This window comes from Quercus robur, chromosome 8, assembly GCF_932294415.1.
Source record: "Quercus robur chromosome 8, dhQueRobu3.1, whole genome shotgun sequence".
Lineage (NCBI taxonomy): Eukaryota > Viridiplantae > Streptophyta > Magnoliopsida > Fagales > Fagaceae > Quercus > Quercus robur.
In genome coordinates, this window is record NC_065541.1 from 37,288,205 (window position 1) to 37,309,254 (window position 21,050).

Consider the following 21,050-nt stretch of genomic DNA (forward strand, 5'->3'; position numbering starts at 1 on the left):
AGATTTCATCCCATCCAATGTAGTAATGATGTCCATTTTTCTTTTCAAATCCAAGGTTTTTGTTCTCAAAAGATTTCATTGCATCTTCCATCTCTCCAACTTCTCTTTTATGGTTATTGTCTCTGCTGCCTAATGAATTAAAAGAATAATCAAAATATTTAGTCAAAAACCATGTTATATGTACAAAAGATTGCAAGACTTTTATTTATATTTATTTTATTTTACCTCATCCTATTCACACGGGTTCAAAATTTTTGGTAGCACCAGACTCAACAATATAGTTGAAATTTTGTGGGTCAGTCTTGATGGTAACCTCAGCAAAGCATCTGTACATTTGAAGTAGAATCAGAACCTTCGAATACCTAAATAATTGTCACCAATAACATCTACTTATGGGGAGCATCATGTGTCCAATACCAGAACAATCTCATATACGTAATATTCAACTCCATGCTTCATCTGTATTCATCAGTATTAGAGGGCACCAAAAGGGCCCGAAACAAAATTGGAACAGAAAATTAATAATTCTATTGAAATTGCAACTCCAAAAACATGCTTTCAAGAAGCTAAACTGCATAAAACACATGTAACTACCACTGTCAATATGGTTTATTATCAAAAATCAGACCAACTTAATACAGCAACCAACATAATATAAAGCTTGAAAGCACCTAAAGATAGTATCTTTCCCACTAAAAAGCAGAAATATGATGCAAAATATTGGCATATATCCACCAATATTATCAATCAAATGAACCCAACAAAATCAGAAGCCCAATCAAATTCCTACAGTAGGCTTACATTATAAGTTTAGAAACACACCAAAGAAATACCTCTACCTACTGATTCTAATGCAAAGAACCTTAATAACAATTGAGAATCCAAAATAAGCAACTGGTATTCACCTAAACTTGGTGGACCTGTAGAGAATTGAACTGCAAAGAACCAAAGGTCAACATGAAGCCAAAGATGGTAAATTTGTTAAATAATTTAAACTGAGGAATTTAAAAAATCAAAGAAAAACGACCATTGGTACCCTGCCTAAAATAACCCTAATTAAAAAAAGCAAAGGCTTTACAAATCAAAGTTAAGCATCTGTTCTTCCTAAATCAAAACCAATCAGACCACAATACCAAAACCTAAATCATATTTCCAAATCTAAAAAAATTCCTCTGTTTGCATAAAAGGGCGGCGGTGGCGACGGTGGGAGAATCTGAGTTTTGGGTTTTGATTTTGGGGGAAGGAAAGGGTGAGTTTTAGGTTTAGGGGATGGAAAAAAATCTAATTTCTCAGGAAACAAACAGAGATGGAAAGCGAGAGAGAGAAAGTGAGTTAGGGCAAGAAGGAAAGAACCTTTGCATGAGGATTCAAGAAGAGGCGACACATCAGCCCAGACCGAGTCGTCGTCGGAGGGAATGGTGGTGCGTTCGGGTACGGAGACCTCCACCGCCGCATCATCTGCCATTTTTAGTGTTTCGGATTCTCTCTCTCTCACTGTGACTCTGAGTCTTTGCTTTGGGATTGTGTTGTTCTACGCAAACGCAAAGTGAAGAAGACCGAATTTTATAGTTTAAAATATAACCTAAAATAAAAAGAAAAGAATTTAAAATAAAAAGAAAAAGAAAAAGAAAATAATGGTGACGTGGAAAATTGTGGAAGCTTCAAAAGCTTCGGTTTTATATATATATATAGATAATAATAATAATAATAATAACAACATTGCAAAAAATAAATATTTTGAAGCATCATATACATTATTTTTTTAATAAATAAAATAATTGAAGAGCAGTAACTTTCTTACTTGAGTGTTAAGTTAGTAGTATCTTGTCCACTTGATTTGGATATGTAAGCAAAGGAATAGTGAGCTAAAGATGTTTTACACCTAAGTAAATTTATAACCACAAATTATTTCACAATTTTTTTGCCTTAACTCTGATGTAGAAGATTGTAAGTGGTTAATTATCATTTATACATGAGCTTATTATTTTTTTCACCAATCACATTTTGCCATGGTACCCAAAAAAGAAAAAAAAAAAAAAAACAGTAAAAAATTTGGTGGTACCTTTTCTTTTCGCCATAGTTGTTTTCCCCAACCCATGAGCTTACTAGCAAGCATTGGACCAAGTGTGTGATGGTTTTTTTTTTTTTTTTTTTTTAAGTGATTCCCTTCAAATATTAGGAGTAAGCCCAATGACGCAATCACACTGACATACGAAAAGCCGGATCTTCTTAGAGCATTAGCATTGAAAAATGCTAATGCTATATCTAAGCCTTTTTTAGCATTTTATGGCTTAAAATGTGCTGCATCAAAGGATGCTAAACACAACTATTGTAAAATGTTTTACAATAGTGCTACAGTACAATTCTATCTTTAGAATTGTACTGTAGCACAATGGTATAAAAAATATATATATTTTAATCCACGCCATTTCTCTTTCTTCAGTCTCTCTCTTCAGTCTCTCTTTCTCATTTGCTCTCTCCGCTCTCTTCACATTCTCTCTGCTCTTTCCTCTTCCAAACCCAAACATCATCTGCTCTCTCCGCTCTCTTCAATCTCTCTGCTCTTTCCTCTTTCAAACCCAAACATCATCATCTCTTTCTCATCTGCTTTGTGATGTTGGGCTGTGACCGGTGCTTAAAGGAAGTGGTGGGTTTCAAACCCAAACATTTTTTGGCTGTGACCGGTGCTTAAAGGAAGTGGTGGGTATGGCTGAGGTAAGTTGTGGGTCACGGAGATCGGAGTGGGTCATGGCGTGGGTCACGGAGATCGGAGATCGGAGTGGCTGAAGCGGGTCACGGTGCGGGTCACGGCATGGGTCGCGGAGTCGGAGATCGGAGTGGGCTGAAGTGGGTTGTGGGTATGGCTAATTGGTCACGGCGTGGGTCGCGGAGATCGGAGATTGGAGATCGGGTTCTGTTGTGATGCTGGTTTTTTTTTTTTTTTTTTTTTTTTTTTAATTGGGATTTTTGTTCCGGTGGGATTTTAGAGAAACTCATTTGAACATGTCGCCGGAATCAGTTAATCGAATCGCCGGCGGATATTTGGATTATGTGTGTTTGTTGCTCTGTTTAAGGTTTGATGGTTGTGTTTGTGCGTGATGGTTCTGTTGTGATGCTGGTTTTTTTTTTTTTTTTTTTTTTTTTTTTTTTTTTTTTTTTTTTTTTTTCTGGTTATGACCGGTGCTTAAAGGGGTTGTGGGTGGTGGTTGGGTCCGGGGTTTGGGTCGTGTTTGGGTAGTGGTTGGGTTGTGGGTTGATCGGTGGTGGGTTGATCGGTGATGGGTCTGTGTGGTTTTGTGAGAGGAGCTGGTGCTAGAGGTTGAGGGAGGCTGAGGAAAAAAAAAAGAAACGGTTGGAAAGCCTAGGAAAGTAGGAAAGTAGAACTGAAAAAAAAAAAATTGGTTAAAAAGAAATAATAAAAAAAAGATTAAAGAATAATATTTTAATAAGAATAGAGTTTTAGGATGTGAGAGGTATTGTAAAATGGGATGGTATAAGTAATAAAGTGACTTTTTGGGATGGTATAATAGTATAGGATAGCATTTTTCAATGCTAGTGCTCTTATTCAGGAAAAATAAAAATTCTGGTTTTGCTTAGGTGGTACGACTTACGAGGAAACAATCTTGTCCGACTAGCTTGGCCAATGTCAAACAAACAAATGAGACACATAACTCATAAAAAAACGAAAACAAAGAAAATATAAAACACACAAATATTTGGGGAAAATATGAAACACACAAATATGTGGTGTGGATGGTACTATAATCTGTAACTCCAAATAATGCCGAACCATTTTCCTCCAGATACAAATATGTGGCCTGGATGGTCATGGTACAATAATCTTTTATCTGTCACTCCAAATTGGCGGACAGATCACCCCAAATTGACAAAATCTGCATGGCACCGTTAATTAAAAAAAAAAAAAAAAGTTTACTTTCAAACTAATTACTAATACAAAGGGACTTATAAGACTATTGTGTTATTTATGCAAGTCACATAATTTATTAAAGAAAAAAGTTTAGCTCTCTAAAACAATTTAGAGTTATCTTCCTCCAATCTAGTATGTGGCGAATAAATAAACTATTAATGTGTAATTTTAGTCACATAACTTTTTAATGAGTGACATGGTTTGTTTAAATAACACACATGTCAGTCTTACAAATCGTCACATAGTGTGGGTTAGAGTTAAACTTTGTTTTTCAATATAAAAATCACGTGACCAAAACTATACATAAAAATGATATTTTTAAGTGTCACATAGTGGGTAGGAGAAAATTTTCTTCAAAACTAGTTTGGAGGTAAGCTTTTTCCTTGATTTTTTGTTAGTATGTTTTTATTAAATTTCGGTTAATGTAAAATAATGTACCTAAAAATTTATATATTAGTAAACAAATTAAAAAAAATATTTCAAAAAAGTTGGTGGCTAACTCTCTTAATCTGGGTCTTACAAACACATGAAACTCACATATTATAAGGATGATTGCATGTAATAACTCCGTAAGATTATAGTTGTTGATAAACCAAACTATCTAGGAATAGTCCAAGCTTGGTCTATGAAAATGTTTGTTTATGTTCATTTGTTTAGTAAACAAGCCAAGACCAAACATAATAAACTTGTGAACGAGGCTCAATTTAACTGTACATAGTATTATACTTTTATATGTATATTTGTCTAAAAATATACCCTTATATATATATATATATATATATATATATAGACATGAGAATGGTTCATGTAATTTTGTAAGTAGGTTTATATAATATCAAGTTATTATTGTAGTTATTTGATAATATAATCAATTAATTCGTAGTAAAAATTAATTGATTTATGAAGGTAATAAGTAAATTAAGTAACTTGTGAACAAGTTTGAACTTAACCGACAATAAAATGAACGAAACTTGAATATATAATTATGTTTGACGATGAGCTCGAGCTCGACTTGTGTTCGCAATAAAATTAAATGAACAAGTCTCTAAATCTTTAACAATAAGCTCATTTATAGTTCCACACATAAGATAATAATGTACTTGAAATGAGATAAGGTCTAGATTTTGGAATGTGAGAAGATCCATGATGCCTTTATTGTGGCCTACATTTTGGGGGAAAGTGCACTTGACCTAGTGCAATACTTTATCGCTTTCTATAACTTATTTCACTACTAAGACCAAAATCAATCGCTCAAAAACTATAAAATAGATTAATTTCAAATGAAAATATATATTCTAACTAATTTTATGGTCCTTATTTTTTAGTTTTGCATCATAAATTTTAGTCATAGCAAGAGCATGAATACTATATTTTAGTCATAAGCCCTAAGAACCATGAGCAAAATCAACCTTCTTGAAATTTCTATATTCTATCATACATAACAAAAGCAAATAACATGAATACCGGTTATTAATTTGTAATTTAATAAAAAAAAAAAAAAATCATGAATGATGGGATAATGGTATTTCCAATATGATAGGCTGTTGGTCTTTCCAAGGGCCAGCTCTTTGTATCTAGAATTTTTTTTTTTTTTTTTTTTTTTTTTTTTTTTTTTTTTTTTTTTTTTTTTTTTAAGTAGGTATTTATACTTGAAATGAAAATTCTAGTTTCTAGAAGCTAAGAACTAAATAAAAATTAAAAAATTAAAAAAAAAATCCTGTACAGGGTTTTAGGTTTTTTTTTTTTTTTTTTTTTAAGTTCTTAGCTTCTAGAATTTTCATTTCAAGTATAAATACCTATTAGTGTAAAGCCTTTATGTATAACAGAAAGTCAGTCTTCTCTGCAGCAAAAGAAACAGAAACTAGTTTTCAATCCTCTGTGTTCTAAATTTTTCCTTGCATTCCCATCTTGCTTCCTTCAATTAGCCAACATAGAATTGATCACATTCACAAATAATTGGCATTAGAACTTCAGCTATCTAAACATTAATAATAATAAAAATCTACATTTTGGCATATATACCTGTCACAAAAACTTCGTAGCATTATCCAGTTATGGCAGCACTCCAAGTCTATCTCTTCTTCTTGCCCCATTGGAGCTCCTTAACACCTCATGGAACACTGAGGCCTAGGCATATGCGGTGCATGGCGAGCAAACAAGTGCTTTCCAATACAGCAACTAAAAGGCAGTCGGCCAATTACCAGCCGAACCTCTGGAGTTACGAATATATACAGTCATTGAAGAATGGTTATGAGGTGGGATTGCTTTTCTTATACTATCATTTATTAATTTAAACATTCTTTCTTTCTATTTTTCCTTGGAAGTTTGGAATGTGCATATGTACAACCTGGAACATAACATATCTTCAACAATCATAGTATATATATGCATGTTTAGTTCTATATATGTAAGACAGCAAATCCTATATTGGGGCAACGTTATGTAGAGTACAGGGGTTCAAGTGAACCCCATGAGCTGGCATTTTTTTTTATTTATAATATAATATTTTTAATTTTAATTTTAATTTTTGATTTGTCCCTCTTAAAATGAAAATTTGAATACCCTGACCCTAATTTTTTTTAGTACAATTGAAATAAACTTAAATATGATCTTCTTAACAATATTTGGTCTTTTTAAACATACAAAAAAAGCCCAACAACAAAAATAATAAAAATTTCGTCTTAAACCTTAAAAAAAAAGCCTATTTAGATTTTAACAAATTTGAAATAAACTAATAGAAAATTCTTAGTTTACATTGTATATATAAGATTTACATTGTCTCTAAACAAATGTGTATTGTACATTTTTTGCAAATTTGTATAATATTGCACACATTTGTTTAGTCTACAATTTAAATCTTACATTAATAGTACAATATTAACATATCATTGTCCTAAACTAATAGATAAAAGTATTTTAAATAGTAATAACTAAAGTTCACTTAATAAAAATAATTAATATGTTTATTATATTGAGAAATAATGTGCTAAATGAACTTATAGTTTATTTTTTATTCTTTTACTCGTGCATACTATGGGCAAATTTGTAATAAGAAATCTTTGTAAAGCGCAAAATTCATCTCTTACCCAAAATACATCTTCTTGTTGACCCTCCTAGAAAAAATTTCTAGAGCCGCCACTACCTATATATGCTCAATTATTGTCAAATATCATGATCATGCAGGCTGACCTGTATGAAGATAGGGCAAAGAAGCTGGAGGACGAAGTGAGGAGAATGATCAATAACAAAGATACGAAGTTATTGACCACACTTGAATTAATTGATGACATTGAACGGCTCGGTTTGGGATACCGGTTCAAGGAAGAAATAATGAGAGCCCTTGACAGATTTGTCACTTTGAAAGGATGTGAAGAGTTTACAAATGGTAGTATCCATGACACTGCCCTCAGCTTCAGGCTCCTTAGACAACATGGGTTTGGTGTCTCTCAAGGTACCCACACTCTTTTAACTGTATGTAATTTGGTTTTGTCGTTTATTGGAAGGAACTTAAGTGTGTGATTGTTTCCTTAAAAAACACAGATATGTTTAATTGTTTCAAGGACCAAAAGGGAAATTTCAAGGAGTGCCTTAGCAAGGACATCAAAGGATTGCTGAGTCTACATGAGGCTTCATATCTAGGTTTTGAAGGAGAGAACCTCTTAGATGAGGCCAGGGAATTCACAACCATGCATCTCAAGGACCTTAAGGGAGATGTAAGCAGAACACTAAAAGAAGAAGTGAGACACTCTTTGGAGATGCCATTGCACCACAGAATGCGTAGGCTAGAACAACGGTGGTATATAGATGCATACAATATGAAGGAAGCTCATGATCGCAAGCTACTTGAACTTGCCAAGCTAGATTTCAACATTGTGCAATCAGTACACCAGAGAGACCTGAAAGACATGTCACGGTACAATTCACAACATGTCCCTATAATATTGCATATTGTCCATACAAAGTTTATTTTACCCAAATATATATTGCATTTTGTCCATATCCAGTGACCAATTTTACTTCAGAAAATGAATCAAAAAAATTATTCCTATACTTTTTAAATATCTATTCAGTGTTAATGCTATAATAAATTTGCATCTGGTGATGTCGTAACATCTGCTAGCTTCTATTACTTAGATGGTGGAAGGAAATGGGCCTTGGAAACAAATTGAGCTTCGCCAGAGACAGATTAATGGAATGCTTCTTTTGGACGGTTGGAATGGTCTTTGAGCCTCAATTTAGTAACTGCCGTAAGGGGCTAACAAAAGTGACTTCACTAATAACCATCATTGATGATGTCTACGATGTTTATGCCACTTTGGAAGAACTGGAGATGTTTACCGATATTGTTCAAAGGTTTGTACTATAGTAGTATTCATCACTATATTATAGTTAAGTTTTTCTTGGATTCTAATTTTGTATTTTCAAGCAGATGGGATGTCAAGGCCGTGAAAGATCTCCCTGAGTATATGAAGTTATGTTTTCTAGCTCTCTATAACACTGTTAACGAGATGGTTTATGACACTTTAAAAGAGCAAGGAGTGGATATTCTTCCATACCTAACAAAAGCGGTATGTATTATATATATAGCAATTTAATTTCCAATGTTAATATTTGTTCAAAATTACTTTAAATTGATAATTTTAGTACGGAGAAATTAAATGTAACTTGCAATTTCTCCTTTTATTTCAGTGGGGGGATTTATGCAAGGCGTTCCTACAAGAAACAAAGTGGCGTTACTATAAACGCACACCATCATCTGAGGACTATTTAGACAATGCACGGATGTCTGTATCAGGGGCTCTAATACTAGTTCACACCTATTTTTTAATGAGTCCAAGTATCACAAACAAGGCACTAGAGGGCTTAGAAGATTACCATAATCTCTTACGTTGGCCTTCAATCATCTTTTGACTTTGCAATGATTTGGGTACTTCAATGGTAGGCTCTTTCTTTTTTGGCATTGAATCAAAATTCTAAGAACTCATTAAGAGTGGCAGTGATTTATCTACGTTGACAAGCTATTAAAAAAAAAAAATTTGTGATACGTACAGGCGGAGTTAGAGAGAGGTGAAACAGCAAATTCAATCCTGTGCTACATGTGTGAAACAAGTCTTTCTGAAGATTTTGCTCGAGAACATATAAGTAATTTGATTGATAAAACTTGGAAGAAAATGAACAAAGATCGGTTCAGCGATTCTCCATTTGAAGAACCATTTCTAGAAACAGCAATTAACCTTGCTCGGATATCCCATTGCACATACCAGCATGGAGATGGGCATGGTGCCCCAGATTCAAGATCAAAGGACTGTGTTTTATCATTGATAATAGAACCCATACCATGTTATGACCCTAGTACAAACTTCCACAGCCAGATCCACCTTTAGACATATAAAACCTGTATATTGTTAGTTAAGCTGCCTATGCTTAGTGTGTTATACTTTGGCAAATTAGGCACATGTTTGATAGTTAGTTAATCCTGTTAGCCAGCCACAGCCATGTACGGCCATGTAGCCGAATATAAAGGAATAAATCTCGTTGTAAGCTGCTTATGTTGAATAGTATTGCAATTGCTCAGTTTTACATTGAGATAATAGCTTGGAGGTTTGATAAAACTTGTATAATCTGGAAATTGGATTTTGTGACTAAAAATATAATCACTCCCAATTTTGCTAATAACCTCAAAAAGTTTTCAACTCCAAGTGCCTTGGTAAAGATATCTACCAATTGATTTCTTGAAGATACATAAAAAGTCTCAAGTGTACCATCCAAGATTTTATTCCTCACTATGTGGCAATCTGCTTCTATGTGTGTTTGGATCTTTCAAGGAAGGCTGGATTAGTTGAGATGTCCAATGCTGCCTGGTTGTCACAGTACATCAATACTAGCTTCTCATGTGGAATGTGTAAATCCCTCAATAGATACAATAGCCAAGTTACTTCACATGTAGTGGTGGCCATAGATCTATACTCTGCTTCAGTAGAAGATCTTGAAATCACATCCTGCTTTTTTGACTTGCATGAGATCAAGGCATCACCTAAAAATACACAATATCCAGTTAAAGACTTCCTAGTGTCAGGGCAACCTGCCCAATTTGCATCATAGAAGGTTTTAAGTTGTAAATCTGATTCAACAAGGAAAAACACCCCCTGACCAGGTGTACCTTTAATGTATTGTAAAATTCTAGTAGTTGCTCTCATGTGTGGTACCCTTGGTTGTGCCAAAAATTGACTGAGCCTATGCACTGCATAGGTTATGTCTGGTCTACTTAGTGAATCAGCCTTCTAAACTGACTAGCATCTTTGAGCAACTATCCATCACCTTTGGACGACTTTAGTTGCTGCTCCATTGGTGTTTTAGCATGCTTACAATTAGTCATACCAGCTTCCTTGAGTATATCAAGTGCATACTTTCTTTGATTGATACTAATTCCTTTAGGACTTCTAGCAATTTCAAGCCCTAGGAAATTTTTAAGGGAACCAAGGTCTTTAATCCCAAATTTCTGGTCTAATATCCTTTTCAATCTTGCAACACAAGCTGAATCATTGCTTGTGATGATCATGTCATCCACATAGATTAGCAAGGCAATGAAGTGAGAGTCACTAGAATGAACAAACAAGGAGTGGTCAGCTTGTGATTGTATGAAACCAAGACCTAAAATAGTGGCAAAAAGCTTGGCATTCCACTGCCTAGAAGCTTGCTAAAGACCATAGAGAGATTTGACTAACTTACACACCATAAGAGTGGCAGTAGTGGTAGAATTAGACTCCCCCTTACTGTGATAATTAGGAGGTAAAGCCATATATACTTCTTCATCAAGATCACCATGAAGAAAAGCAGTATTGATGTCAAGTTGGTGTAAGGGCCAACCTTTGGTTGAAGCAAGGGCAATGAGCACTCTCACTGAGATAGTTTTGGCAACAGGTGAGAAGGTCTCTAAAAAATCAAGACCCTCTCTTTGAGTATAACCCTTAGCCACCAACCTTGCCTTGTACCTTTCTACACTGCCATCAGGGTTAAGTTTCACCCTATACACCCTATACACCCACTTGCATCTAATTGGTCTTTTTCTAGGTGGTAGAGGAGTAAGCACCCAAGTTTTGGTTGCTTCCAAAGCTTGAATCTCCTTATCCATTGCCTCTCTCCATAATGGATCCTGAACTACTTGAGAGAAAAATTGAGGTGTTGAATGGCCTTCACTAACAGTCATGACATATGACATGTACTTAGGATCCAAATGAGAATATGTTAAACAAGCTGAGATATCATAAGGTGATCCTAAAGCATGAAAACCTGTAACTGGACTTGGTAATGTAGTGGCTACAGTGCCAGCATAGTCTTGTAAATACATTGCTGTTTTGTGAACTCTAGTCGACCTTCTTATTGGTGGAGGATCTGCAAAAGGGTTAGTAACAACAGTAGGGACATAATCTGATAGCGTGGTTGAATTAGAAGCTAAAGAATCATGAGTGGAAGATGTTGATGGAAAAGAAATAGGACATGATGAATTCAGTTCCATTGTCAGTTCTAATGGTTTTAACCTTTTTTGAAAATTGTGTTTCAACCATAATGCAAAATTGCTCTAAAGTAGATTGAGTATGAGACTTGCGCTTGAGCAAATAAACCAAAGTACATCTTAAGCAATCATCCACAATGGTTAAAAAAACCTACATCCATTAATAGTAGAAACATTAAAAGGACCTCACAAATCACAATGAATCAAATCAAAACATTGATTTGAAACATGAGTACTTGAATTAAAAGGCAATCTTTTCTGCTTGGCTAATGGACAAATTTCACAATGAAACTCTTTATTATCATTGAAAAGGGGTACATTATTATCTTTCATCAAAGCCAACTTGGCATTTGACAAATGCCCCAATCTAGAATGCCAAATTTCTAGCTTGATAACATTATTTATAGCACTATTTACAAATCTAGCTGTAGAACAAAAAATGGTTTTAGCCAATTAACTAATAAAAAGGAGATTAAAACTGAATGAGGGAACACACAAAACATTTGTAAGAGTGTTTAGGGTAGCAATAATAGTAGTGAAACATGATATAGGATGTACCATGTGATTTGTTGCTCCTGTATCAATCACCCAATCAGAAGCACTAAAAGCTTTTCTATATTTTGGCTGAAAAGATGGAATGTTCTAAATTGGGAGTAAAAGGCACATTAGAATGTGTACCTGACATTAGATCAACATTGAATTGTGGATTGATTTGTGCAAAAGTCCCCACCATATCAGAAGTCATATTAGACATTCCTTCCACACCAACAAAAGTACAAGAAGAGCTTACACTTACAGCATGAGGTGCATCTCCAAGAACAACTCCTAAATTGGTACTTCCTGAGTTGAGAAAAGCCAGAAGTTGCTTATATTATGTCTTAGAAATGGGACATTGACTTGTTGTGACCAAGGCTTTGTCTGCTCCATTGATTGAATTGCAAGATGCTTGATTTCCATTAGCATTTGCATTAGGCTTCCCTTTAGGCTTGTAACCAAGAGGGTACCCATGCAACTTATAGCACTTCTCAATTGTATGCCCTTGCATGTTCAATGAGTGCAAAAAGGTCTCTCTTTCTTACCATTCCCTTTGTTCCAATTGGAATTGGAATTTCCTTTGGAATTGGTGAACATAGCCATAGCATTTGATTGGGAAGATCCAACAACTCCATGACCAATGTTCTTGTGAGATTCTTCTTGAAGTACCAAGGAATAGACTTTGCTCATTGAGGGAAATAGATCTAACATGAGAATTTGACTTCTCGAAGTCTCATAATTCTCATTCAATCCCATCAAGAACCTCATAACATAAGCCTTGTCATGTGAAGCACTCAAAATCTTCATTGCTCCATAAGAACATTCAGGAAAAGGCTCAAAATTCAGCAATTGATCCCACAATCGCTTGAATTTAGTATAATACTCAGTGACAGACATTTGATTTTGAGAAATGTGAGAAATTTCCCTCTACAAGTTGTAGATCTTTGGTCCATTTCCTTGTGAAAACAAATGCTTCAACTCAAGCCACATCTCTCTTGTTGTTTCGCAATACATGATGCTGCTAAAGACATTAGCAGGCATTGAATTAATCAACCATGACAAAACCATGGTATTGCAACTTTGCCAATCCTCATATAGAGGTGAATCAACATCTGGCGTTGGAAGCTTTCCATTCACGAAGCCAATTTTCTTCTTGGCAATGAGAGCAAGCACCATTGCTCTGGACCAAGAATGATAGTTTCTCATCCCTAGCATTGGCTGAGTGACAAGAGTATTTCCTGGATTCCCATTGGAATTGAGAAAATACGGATTAGAAGCATTGGATTCACTATTGGAATTTGTGTTTGCATGTGTGGATTGTGTGTTGTGAGAATCAGAGTGAGCATCAATCTCTAAGGACGCCATTGAAGGACCTTGAAGCAGAGAGAGAGAAAATTGAAAGAAAAAGAAGATTCTAGAAGAGAAAATATCTTTGCTCTGATACCATGTAAAATTCTAGACTCTCTCTCTCTCTCTAAATAGAAACTGATTTTATTGATTGAAAAAGATTACAATCCAACTGAGCAACTAATTAACTATGCCTATCTTTTTATAAACAATCATGTACAGAGAAAACACAATAACTAACTCCCCTGATTTCAAGGAGAAAATTGTTACAACTAAAACTACCTAGCTATGACACGTGTACATCAACCTGTATCTACCAGTCACTTGGCATCATTCCTTGTATAGAATGCATAATCTAATCATGATAAGGGATTGATTCTATTAAGTCTTCTAAGTTTTCATTGCTCAACATTACACCTCTATTCTTCCTTTGATACTATGATGCATTGTGTCCTACATTCAATCGCAACCTTCCCTACTCCTGTGGTGCATGCTTGATTGCACCCTAATGCTTCAATGCACGCTTAGCTACACAGACCTGCAGCTTCCCCTGATACTGGGTGCTAGTTTCCTGCTTAAAAGCTTGTTGCTGCAGAAGACACATATCTGGTTTGGGATTCTTTTCAACAGTTTTTGTGATAGGTATATATGCCAAAATAGATTTTTTTTTTTTTTCGTTTTATTAATGTTTAGACAACTAAAGTTCTAATGCCAATTATTTGTGAATGTGATCAATTCTATGTTGGCTAATTGAAGGAAGCAAGATGGGAATGCAAGGAAAAATTTAGAACACAAGTCACGCCCTAAACCCAAAAGGGTTCAAAGCATGAGAAAACACATCTCGAAGGTATTGGTAGATTTTTTTTTTTTTTTTTTTTTTGACAATTCAATCCAAATGATTCATATCAAGTACCAACATCAAGAATTATCATAATAATTTCATTAACAATACTCCCAAAATAAGTCAGAGCTCTATGCAATAATTATAAGGACCATTGGCCACAAAAGAATGGAGGTCTGAATAAATACAATTACATATCAATAACTTGTCCCATCAGTGAAAATAAAATCATAACCACTATATATACAAAAAAAGAGTCAAGTCTACTGTAATACCCCAATTTTGTTTTTATGATTATCATCGTACCTTGTCATTTTTAATATAGAGTTGAGGTATTATATGTGTATGCATAGTAAAATGGGAGTAGACAATTTTGTGGTGCTAAAAATAGGTAAGAAAATTAAAATTTTAGTGCATACAATTTAGTGCGGCAATTAAAATAATAAATAAATAAAAAATGAAGATGTTTTACGGGCTTCTTGGAGACTAAAGAGATAAGTTCAAGTGGGTTTTAAACTCCAGCCCACTCTCCCACCAAACCCACATCTATGCAATAATTATAAGGACCATTGGCCACAAAAGAATGGAGGTCTGAATAAATATAATTACATATCAATAACTTGTCCCATCAGTGAAAATAAAATCATAACCACTATATATACAAAAAAAGAGTCAAGTCTACTGTAATATCCCAATTTTGTTTTTATGATTATCATCGTACCTTGTCATTTTTAATATAGAGTTGAGGTATTATATGTGTATGCATAGTAAAATGGGAGTAGACAATTTTGTGGTGCTAAAAATAGGTAAGAAAATTAAAGTTTTAGTGCATACAATTTAGTGCGGCAATTAAAATAATAAAGAAATAAAAAATGAAGATGTTTTACGGGCTTCTTGGAGACTAAAGAGATAAGTTCAAGTGGGTTTTAAACTCCAGCCCACTCTCCCACCAAACCCACATCTTTGATGCATTAAAATATAAGGTAGAGGAAAAGATAAATTAGGGTTTTCATTAGAAGGGTTTCTTAGTAAAAGTGGACGCCAAAGAAAATTTGAGAGGGGGAGAGAGAGGTGGCATGACAGAAGGAGGCAAAATTGTTTAAGGGCACAAGGTTTGGTTATAAAATCAAGGTGAAAACTCCATCTTAATATTACCATATTGTTTATAAACCTTGAGATATATTTATGGTTTTGGCAACGTGGTAAGATTAAGTCATGTTAATTCGATTACAGTGGAAAGATGTTTATATATTAGTGTTATTCAAATAAAGATCTGACGGTTATACTCTTATGTTTATGGTGGTGTTGTAATTTATATTGGTTGCCCATTGAATTTGAGGAATTTGGGTTTAACAAGAGATGATATATATATATATATATATATATATATAAGATTAATTTGATAGTAGTCAGTGCACGATTTCACTAGGTTGCCTACGGTTAGTATTTTTAAAACAAAATCATGGAATTTCAAATCTTAATTATGAATATGGCTTTAACGCTTGGGGTTATATATATTAGGTAGCTTTATCGTTTTTCTTGGGTTATATATATATATATATATATTAGAGGATGGCTTTAAAGACCTCAATAAGGTTAATCCAAAAGTTGCTGAATCTTTAGAGATAGTTGCAATTTTGAAAAACAAAAGAGGATGGCTTTAACTTTGTTTCGTTGGGATATATATATATATATATATATATATATATATATAATCCTAGTTTTGGGCCACCGTGTGTATCCATGAAAATAGTCATGGATCAAAATATTATTCATGTATATGGCCTTCACGTTTTCAACGGAGTTATATAATTAAATCCTAGGTTGCCCACTGTGTGTCTCTAGAACAAGCCATGGATTACGAATCTCTATTCAGGTATATGGCTCTTACTTTTTCATTGGGGTTTTATATTAAATCCTAGGTCAGTGATATTTTGCCTGCTGCCTTCCTCATGGCAATATGAGTTTCAATTAATGCAAGGGATTATTGTTGGCTAGAGAAACTTTAATTTAGTGTTTAAGTGTTGTCAGTTCAGCAAAGTATTTTTCCTAGTGAGTCAGTTTGTACAATTCAATAAGTTTTATATTTTGTGGAGGATACTAATTAATTTATATGATTGAATATAGGTCTTATTTAAGAGTATTTTGAGGCTTTTTGGAGGTTGTTTCGGTTGGACTATCAGAGGGATTCAAGTGCTGCAAGTAATTATGCATAATATGCACAAGTTTTGTCCATTAGGTTCATAGAAGTTAAAAGATTTCAAAAGTTTTGTATTTCAAACTTATATTTTCTAAAGTTTGTCAAAAGTATTTTTGCATCATTGAAAGAGAAATTTCGACTATTAAATAATGTTTTAAAGAGATACTTCAAATTTTAAATAACATTTTGAATGCCCAAATCTCACTTAAAAGATGATTTCTAAACTAAACTATTTTTCGTAAATAATTGAGTTCCAATGTAAGTTTTCTAAAAAGGTTCTTGTTCTTTAAATTTGTTAACACCAAGTGATTTCGAAGTCATATTCCTATCCTCCAAATGGTATTTAAAATGTTTCTTTTTGCAAATTGAATTTTCATATTTACTCAAGAATTGTAATTTATTTATATAAACTCCTCGGTTTTTATTCATTCCCTAAGAGAGTCAAGCATCCTTTGATTTATGTTCTATTTGATATTGTGATCTTTGATATGCCTATGTATTTGGAATAATTGTTAATATCAAGTAAATTATTATATTTTGTATAAACTTTGCTTTTGTAATATGTGACTCAAAATAAGTGTTTTTAGAATTGATCAGATATGTGTGTAAATCTGCTCACAGGATTGTATGTGAGAAATATGTGTTGATCCCTCATCAGCAGGGGTTAGATGTTGGTATCCACTCATAGGATTGTATGTGAGAAAAATGTAATGTGTATATGTAACACTGTGCTCTAATCAATTATATGTATGTGTTTTTTTTAATGATTTTGAGATGTGATTACATATGTATTAAGTGATTCATTATATGTTTTGGAATAATTATTTTTGATATCATTGAATGAGTTTGTGAAAAATCAAAATACTTGTGCTTTTCTTGACTCTATTCTGTTATGTATTCTCTATAATTACTTACTAGATGTGTGGCTCATCCCATCAATTACTATTTTCAGATTAAAGTATAGTTGGGAATATAGAACCTTTGGATCGCTTTGTAAGGTGCAAGGTAGAGTGTGGAAGTTGTAGACGACTTCAGTATTACTTGAAGACTTATAGAGTTTCAGTTATCTTTATTTTGTAATTCATGTTTTATATAGTGGAGATTATTTTCAATTTGTGGAGTTTAGATTTTTGTAAGAGGTTTTTAAGAGTACTTGTCTCTTGGAGTTTTAATTTGTTCTGGATCAATTATGTTTTTTTTAGTTATATAAGTTCAACAAGTTAGTCATGCATCTAAATTCATGTTCCATGGATTTGGGTCGTGACATCTACTCTATGATGTACATCATCTAAATATCTTCATTACAAAAGTTCATCCTCCATTAGTAGTTAGTCTAACTACTACTAGCCTCCAAAAAGCTATCTCAAAATGATTGTTGCCTACTCTGAAAAGTTTGTAAAATAATGAGATGAGACAGAGCCCAGTAAGTAGCATAATTAATGGGGCATGGGGAAAATGCAAGTTTCATGATGACAAACAGTTTACAAAGCATGTTTTGATTTGGGAAATTTCTAACTGAATATTAATTGCAAGAGCATTTTCAATTATAATATGAAAAGAATGATTAAAACAGTATAGTACAAAACTTTTTTGAAATATCTTAATGTGAAACTGCATAAGATATACTGTGAGCAATAATAACACCATTCCAAAACTAAAAAATCCAACCCAAGGCCACATGACAGTCCCCGACACAAATTAAGCCAGAACTCAATCTCGACACAAAACTAGAATTCATCTGCCGACACAAAGCCAGAACTAATAACCATCACAAAGATGGGTGCTAAGATACCAATGTCACACAGACTATAGTATCTAACTGGGTAATCACCGAGTAATCACATGTCACAGCCCAAGGGTAAAAACATGAAGAGTTCACAGTTTATATGAAATCAAAACATGGTACCCAATATATTCACAAGGTTCTCAAATTTTCCAAAATTGTTTCTTGTCAATAATATTTTTTTATCAATTTCTCAAATATCACAAGTCAATATAAAAACATCTTTAGAATTTTCAAATAATGCAATAAATCCATAAATTCCATTCCTAAGAATTCTATAAAAGATGCTTATCATTTCCAAGTTAACAAATCATGCATTTTCCCATTCGCATTACCAAATATGATGCATTTTTCATATATAATAATATATAATAGGGTCACAACACAACACTTTTAAGAAAACATATATTCATATATAATTTTCCAAAATATGTTTGACCCAAAAATAATGTTTATGAAACATAGTTATTTTTCAAAAATTTCATTAAAAAGCTACTTACCCTGCAACCCGCAAAAAACTTAACTCTCCAAGTTCCAAATGAGATTAGCTAAAACCTAAACAATATCAAGCAAACCTATCACAATAAGCATAAAACTTGAAATTGTATCTAGCTACAAATTAGGAATTGCCAAATAAGCACTAAATTAGGGAAGCCTAGTATTTAGCCTCACAAATAATATTTTCCACTTCCAAAGTTTCTTAACCAATGACTTTACAAGGCATAGACTTCCATTATACTCATGAATCACTCAAGGTATTATCTCTTACATCAAAACCTCAATAATTTATGAGTAGTTCCCACAAGATTTTCACAACATCATCAGGAGACCTATGAAACCAAAATCACAATATGCTTCAAAACAAACAATTTAAATCTTTAACTAACTCCAAATCTTTATATATCTAAAAACTAAAGCATAGTATTTATTATTGTTACGCTATTGTTGAGCCATCTCATCCACCATGTCATTATTCTTTTTCATATTTATTTTTTACTTTTAATTTTTTTACAAAATTAAATATATAAATATATTGTCTTTACAAAATCATCTTAGACTGTTTTAACTTTACATATTCAAGGACTTTAATTTTGATGTTATAAATAAATAATTCAAAACAAAAGTATTGTCTATACATATTCATCTTGGGTGGTTTAACTTTACATATAATTTTTTGCCAATTTATCTTCCTTCATTTTGGCTCTTCTTATTCCTAAACTCTTGTTGTAACTTTGTCACTCTTTTCCATTCTATGCATAGTTTTTCCATCAAAAAAGGTACTCTCTCTCTCTCTCTCTCTCTCTCTCTCTCTCTCTCTCTCTCTCTCTCTCATTTGTTTCATTTTTTGTTGGATTTTTTTATTTCTACCTTAGATTGATGAATATTTGTGTTTTCTAAAACTTTACTTTTGGTTTATTATAACTGAAAATGAAAAGATAAAAGGCTAGTCACTATACCTCCTATTATCTAATTCATCATGTACATAACTCATAAACTTGATGATTGTCTAATGAATGAAAAAGATAGACACCTAAACTATAGATATTTTGTAATATATATCTTCAACTACAAAATTTTGCAATCAACGTCTTAATTTAGGATTAATTGTAATGTCTATGCAATGTATCCAAATGTTTGATTGCATTAATTTTTATAGTAAGAATGCACATTGTAAGTGTTTGTTAATTTAGATGCTGATTACATATTGTCATTTTTTTTCCCTTTCCTTTTTTCAAACCAGTCTTAATTATCACCTGGATCATTGCAGGACAAACTGTTTTTGTTTTTATTTTTCACTTGAAACCAATCTGAAATTCTTTTTATAAATTCATTCTTTTGTTTTCTATCTCAAAAACAAATATGAAATTTTTTTATAAACTCATTCTTTTAATTTCTATCTCAAAAATAGATATGAAATTCTTTTTATAAAATTCATTCTTTTGTTTTCTGTCCCAAAAAACATATCTGAAATTCTTTTCATAAAATTCATTCTTTTATTTTCTATCTCAAAAACAGATCTAAAATTATTTTTATAAAACTCATTCTTTCTTGCATCATAAAACTAGATCTGTATTTTCTATTAAAAATATAATTCACAGTTTTTCATCATAAAATTAGATCTGGGATTTTCTATCATGAAGTCATGGTATTCTCATAAAAAAATAAATAAAACGTTTTTCTTTTTTTTGCATGGAGCAAGGTGTAGGTCTAGGATTTTTGAATGACATTTATTCATAGATCTAGGAAAACTAACACAACATATTGCATTTCATAATTTGTTGCATGTCATTAGTCAATATATAAGTGTTCCTTGATGCAAATATTTTTTTATCATTTTATTTACAACACTAAATACTTTTAATGAATATTTTTGTTGTTGATATAATTTGGAGAAAATCATATTATAATATGTCATATTTTGAGTTGTTGTCAGGTTTTAGTTTATTTGGAAAATAACAGGATATGGTCTAGACTATATATTGACAAAAATGATCTTTGTACAGTATCCTTTCCCTAATTTTTATTAATTTTCTGGATACGTTTCGGTATGTTTTTTATTGTATGGTAGAAAAAATTGGGTTTGAAAAAGTTTGTTTAAAACTGAAAGAATAATTTTAAAATTTTATATATTTTTTAATGATACACAAAATGTTATGAATACTTTTTATTAAAAAATTAATATTTTTGCTAAATTTCCATTTGAATTCTTAAAAATATTGTATTGTTTTTATTTTGATACAACATAAATTATATATATTACATTTGTGATGGTCCCCATAATAAACGAAAATATAATTATGAAATGCATTACTATTTATTAAATGAGGCCAAATTGTAAAAAAATAAATTTAATGAAACCACCTTAAAAATATTATCACCCGCAGCCTCCGAGTTAGCGACTAG

At 32.6% G+C, this 21,050-nt stretch overlaps 1 protein-coding gene, 1 long non-coding RNA gene and 1 pseudogene across 2 annotated transcripts; 1 reads left to right on the forward strand and 2 right to left on the reverse strand.

The window, feature by feature from the left end:
* Positions 1-1,527, reverse strand: LOC126695408 (uncharacterized). The gene is made up of 3 exons (XR_007646023.1): positions 1,354-1,527; positions 226-326; positions 1-129 (listed from the first exon to the last, which is right to left on the reverse strand). It is a non-coding gene; the product is annotated as an uncharacterized LOC126695408 (long non-coding RNA).
* Positions 1,528-5,739: 4,212 nt separating this feature from the next.
* LOC126695404 (probable terpene synthase 12) lies at positions 5,740-9,477 on the forward strand (annotated as a pseudogene).
* Positions 9,478-12,902: 3,425 nt separating this feature from the next.
* Positions 12,903-13,340, reverse strand: LOC126696247 (uncharacterized). Its single transcript, XM_050393016.1, has one exon. The coding sequence runs from the start codon at positions 13,338-13,340 to the stop codon at positions 12,903-12,905; it is 438 nt and encodes a 145-aa protein (XP_050248973.1).
* Between the last annotated feature and the right edge of the window lie 7,710 nt (positions 13,341-21,050).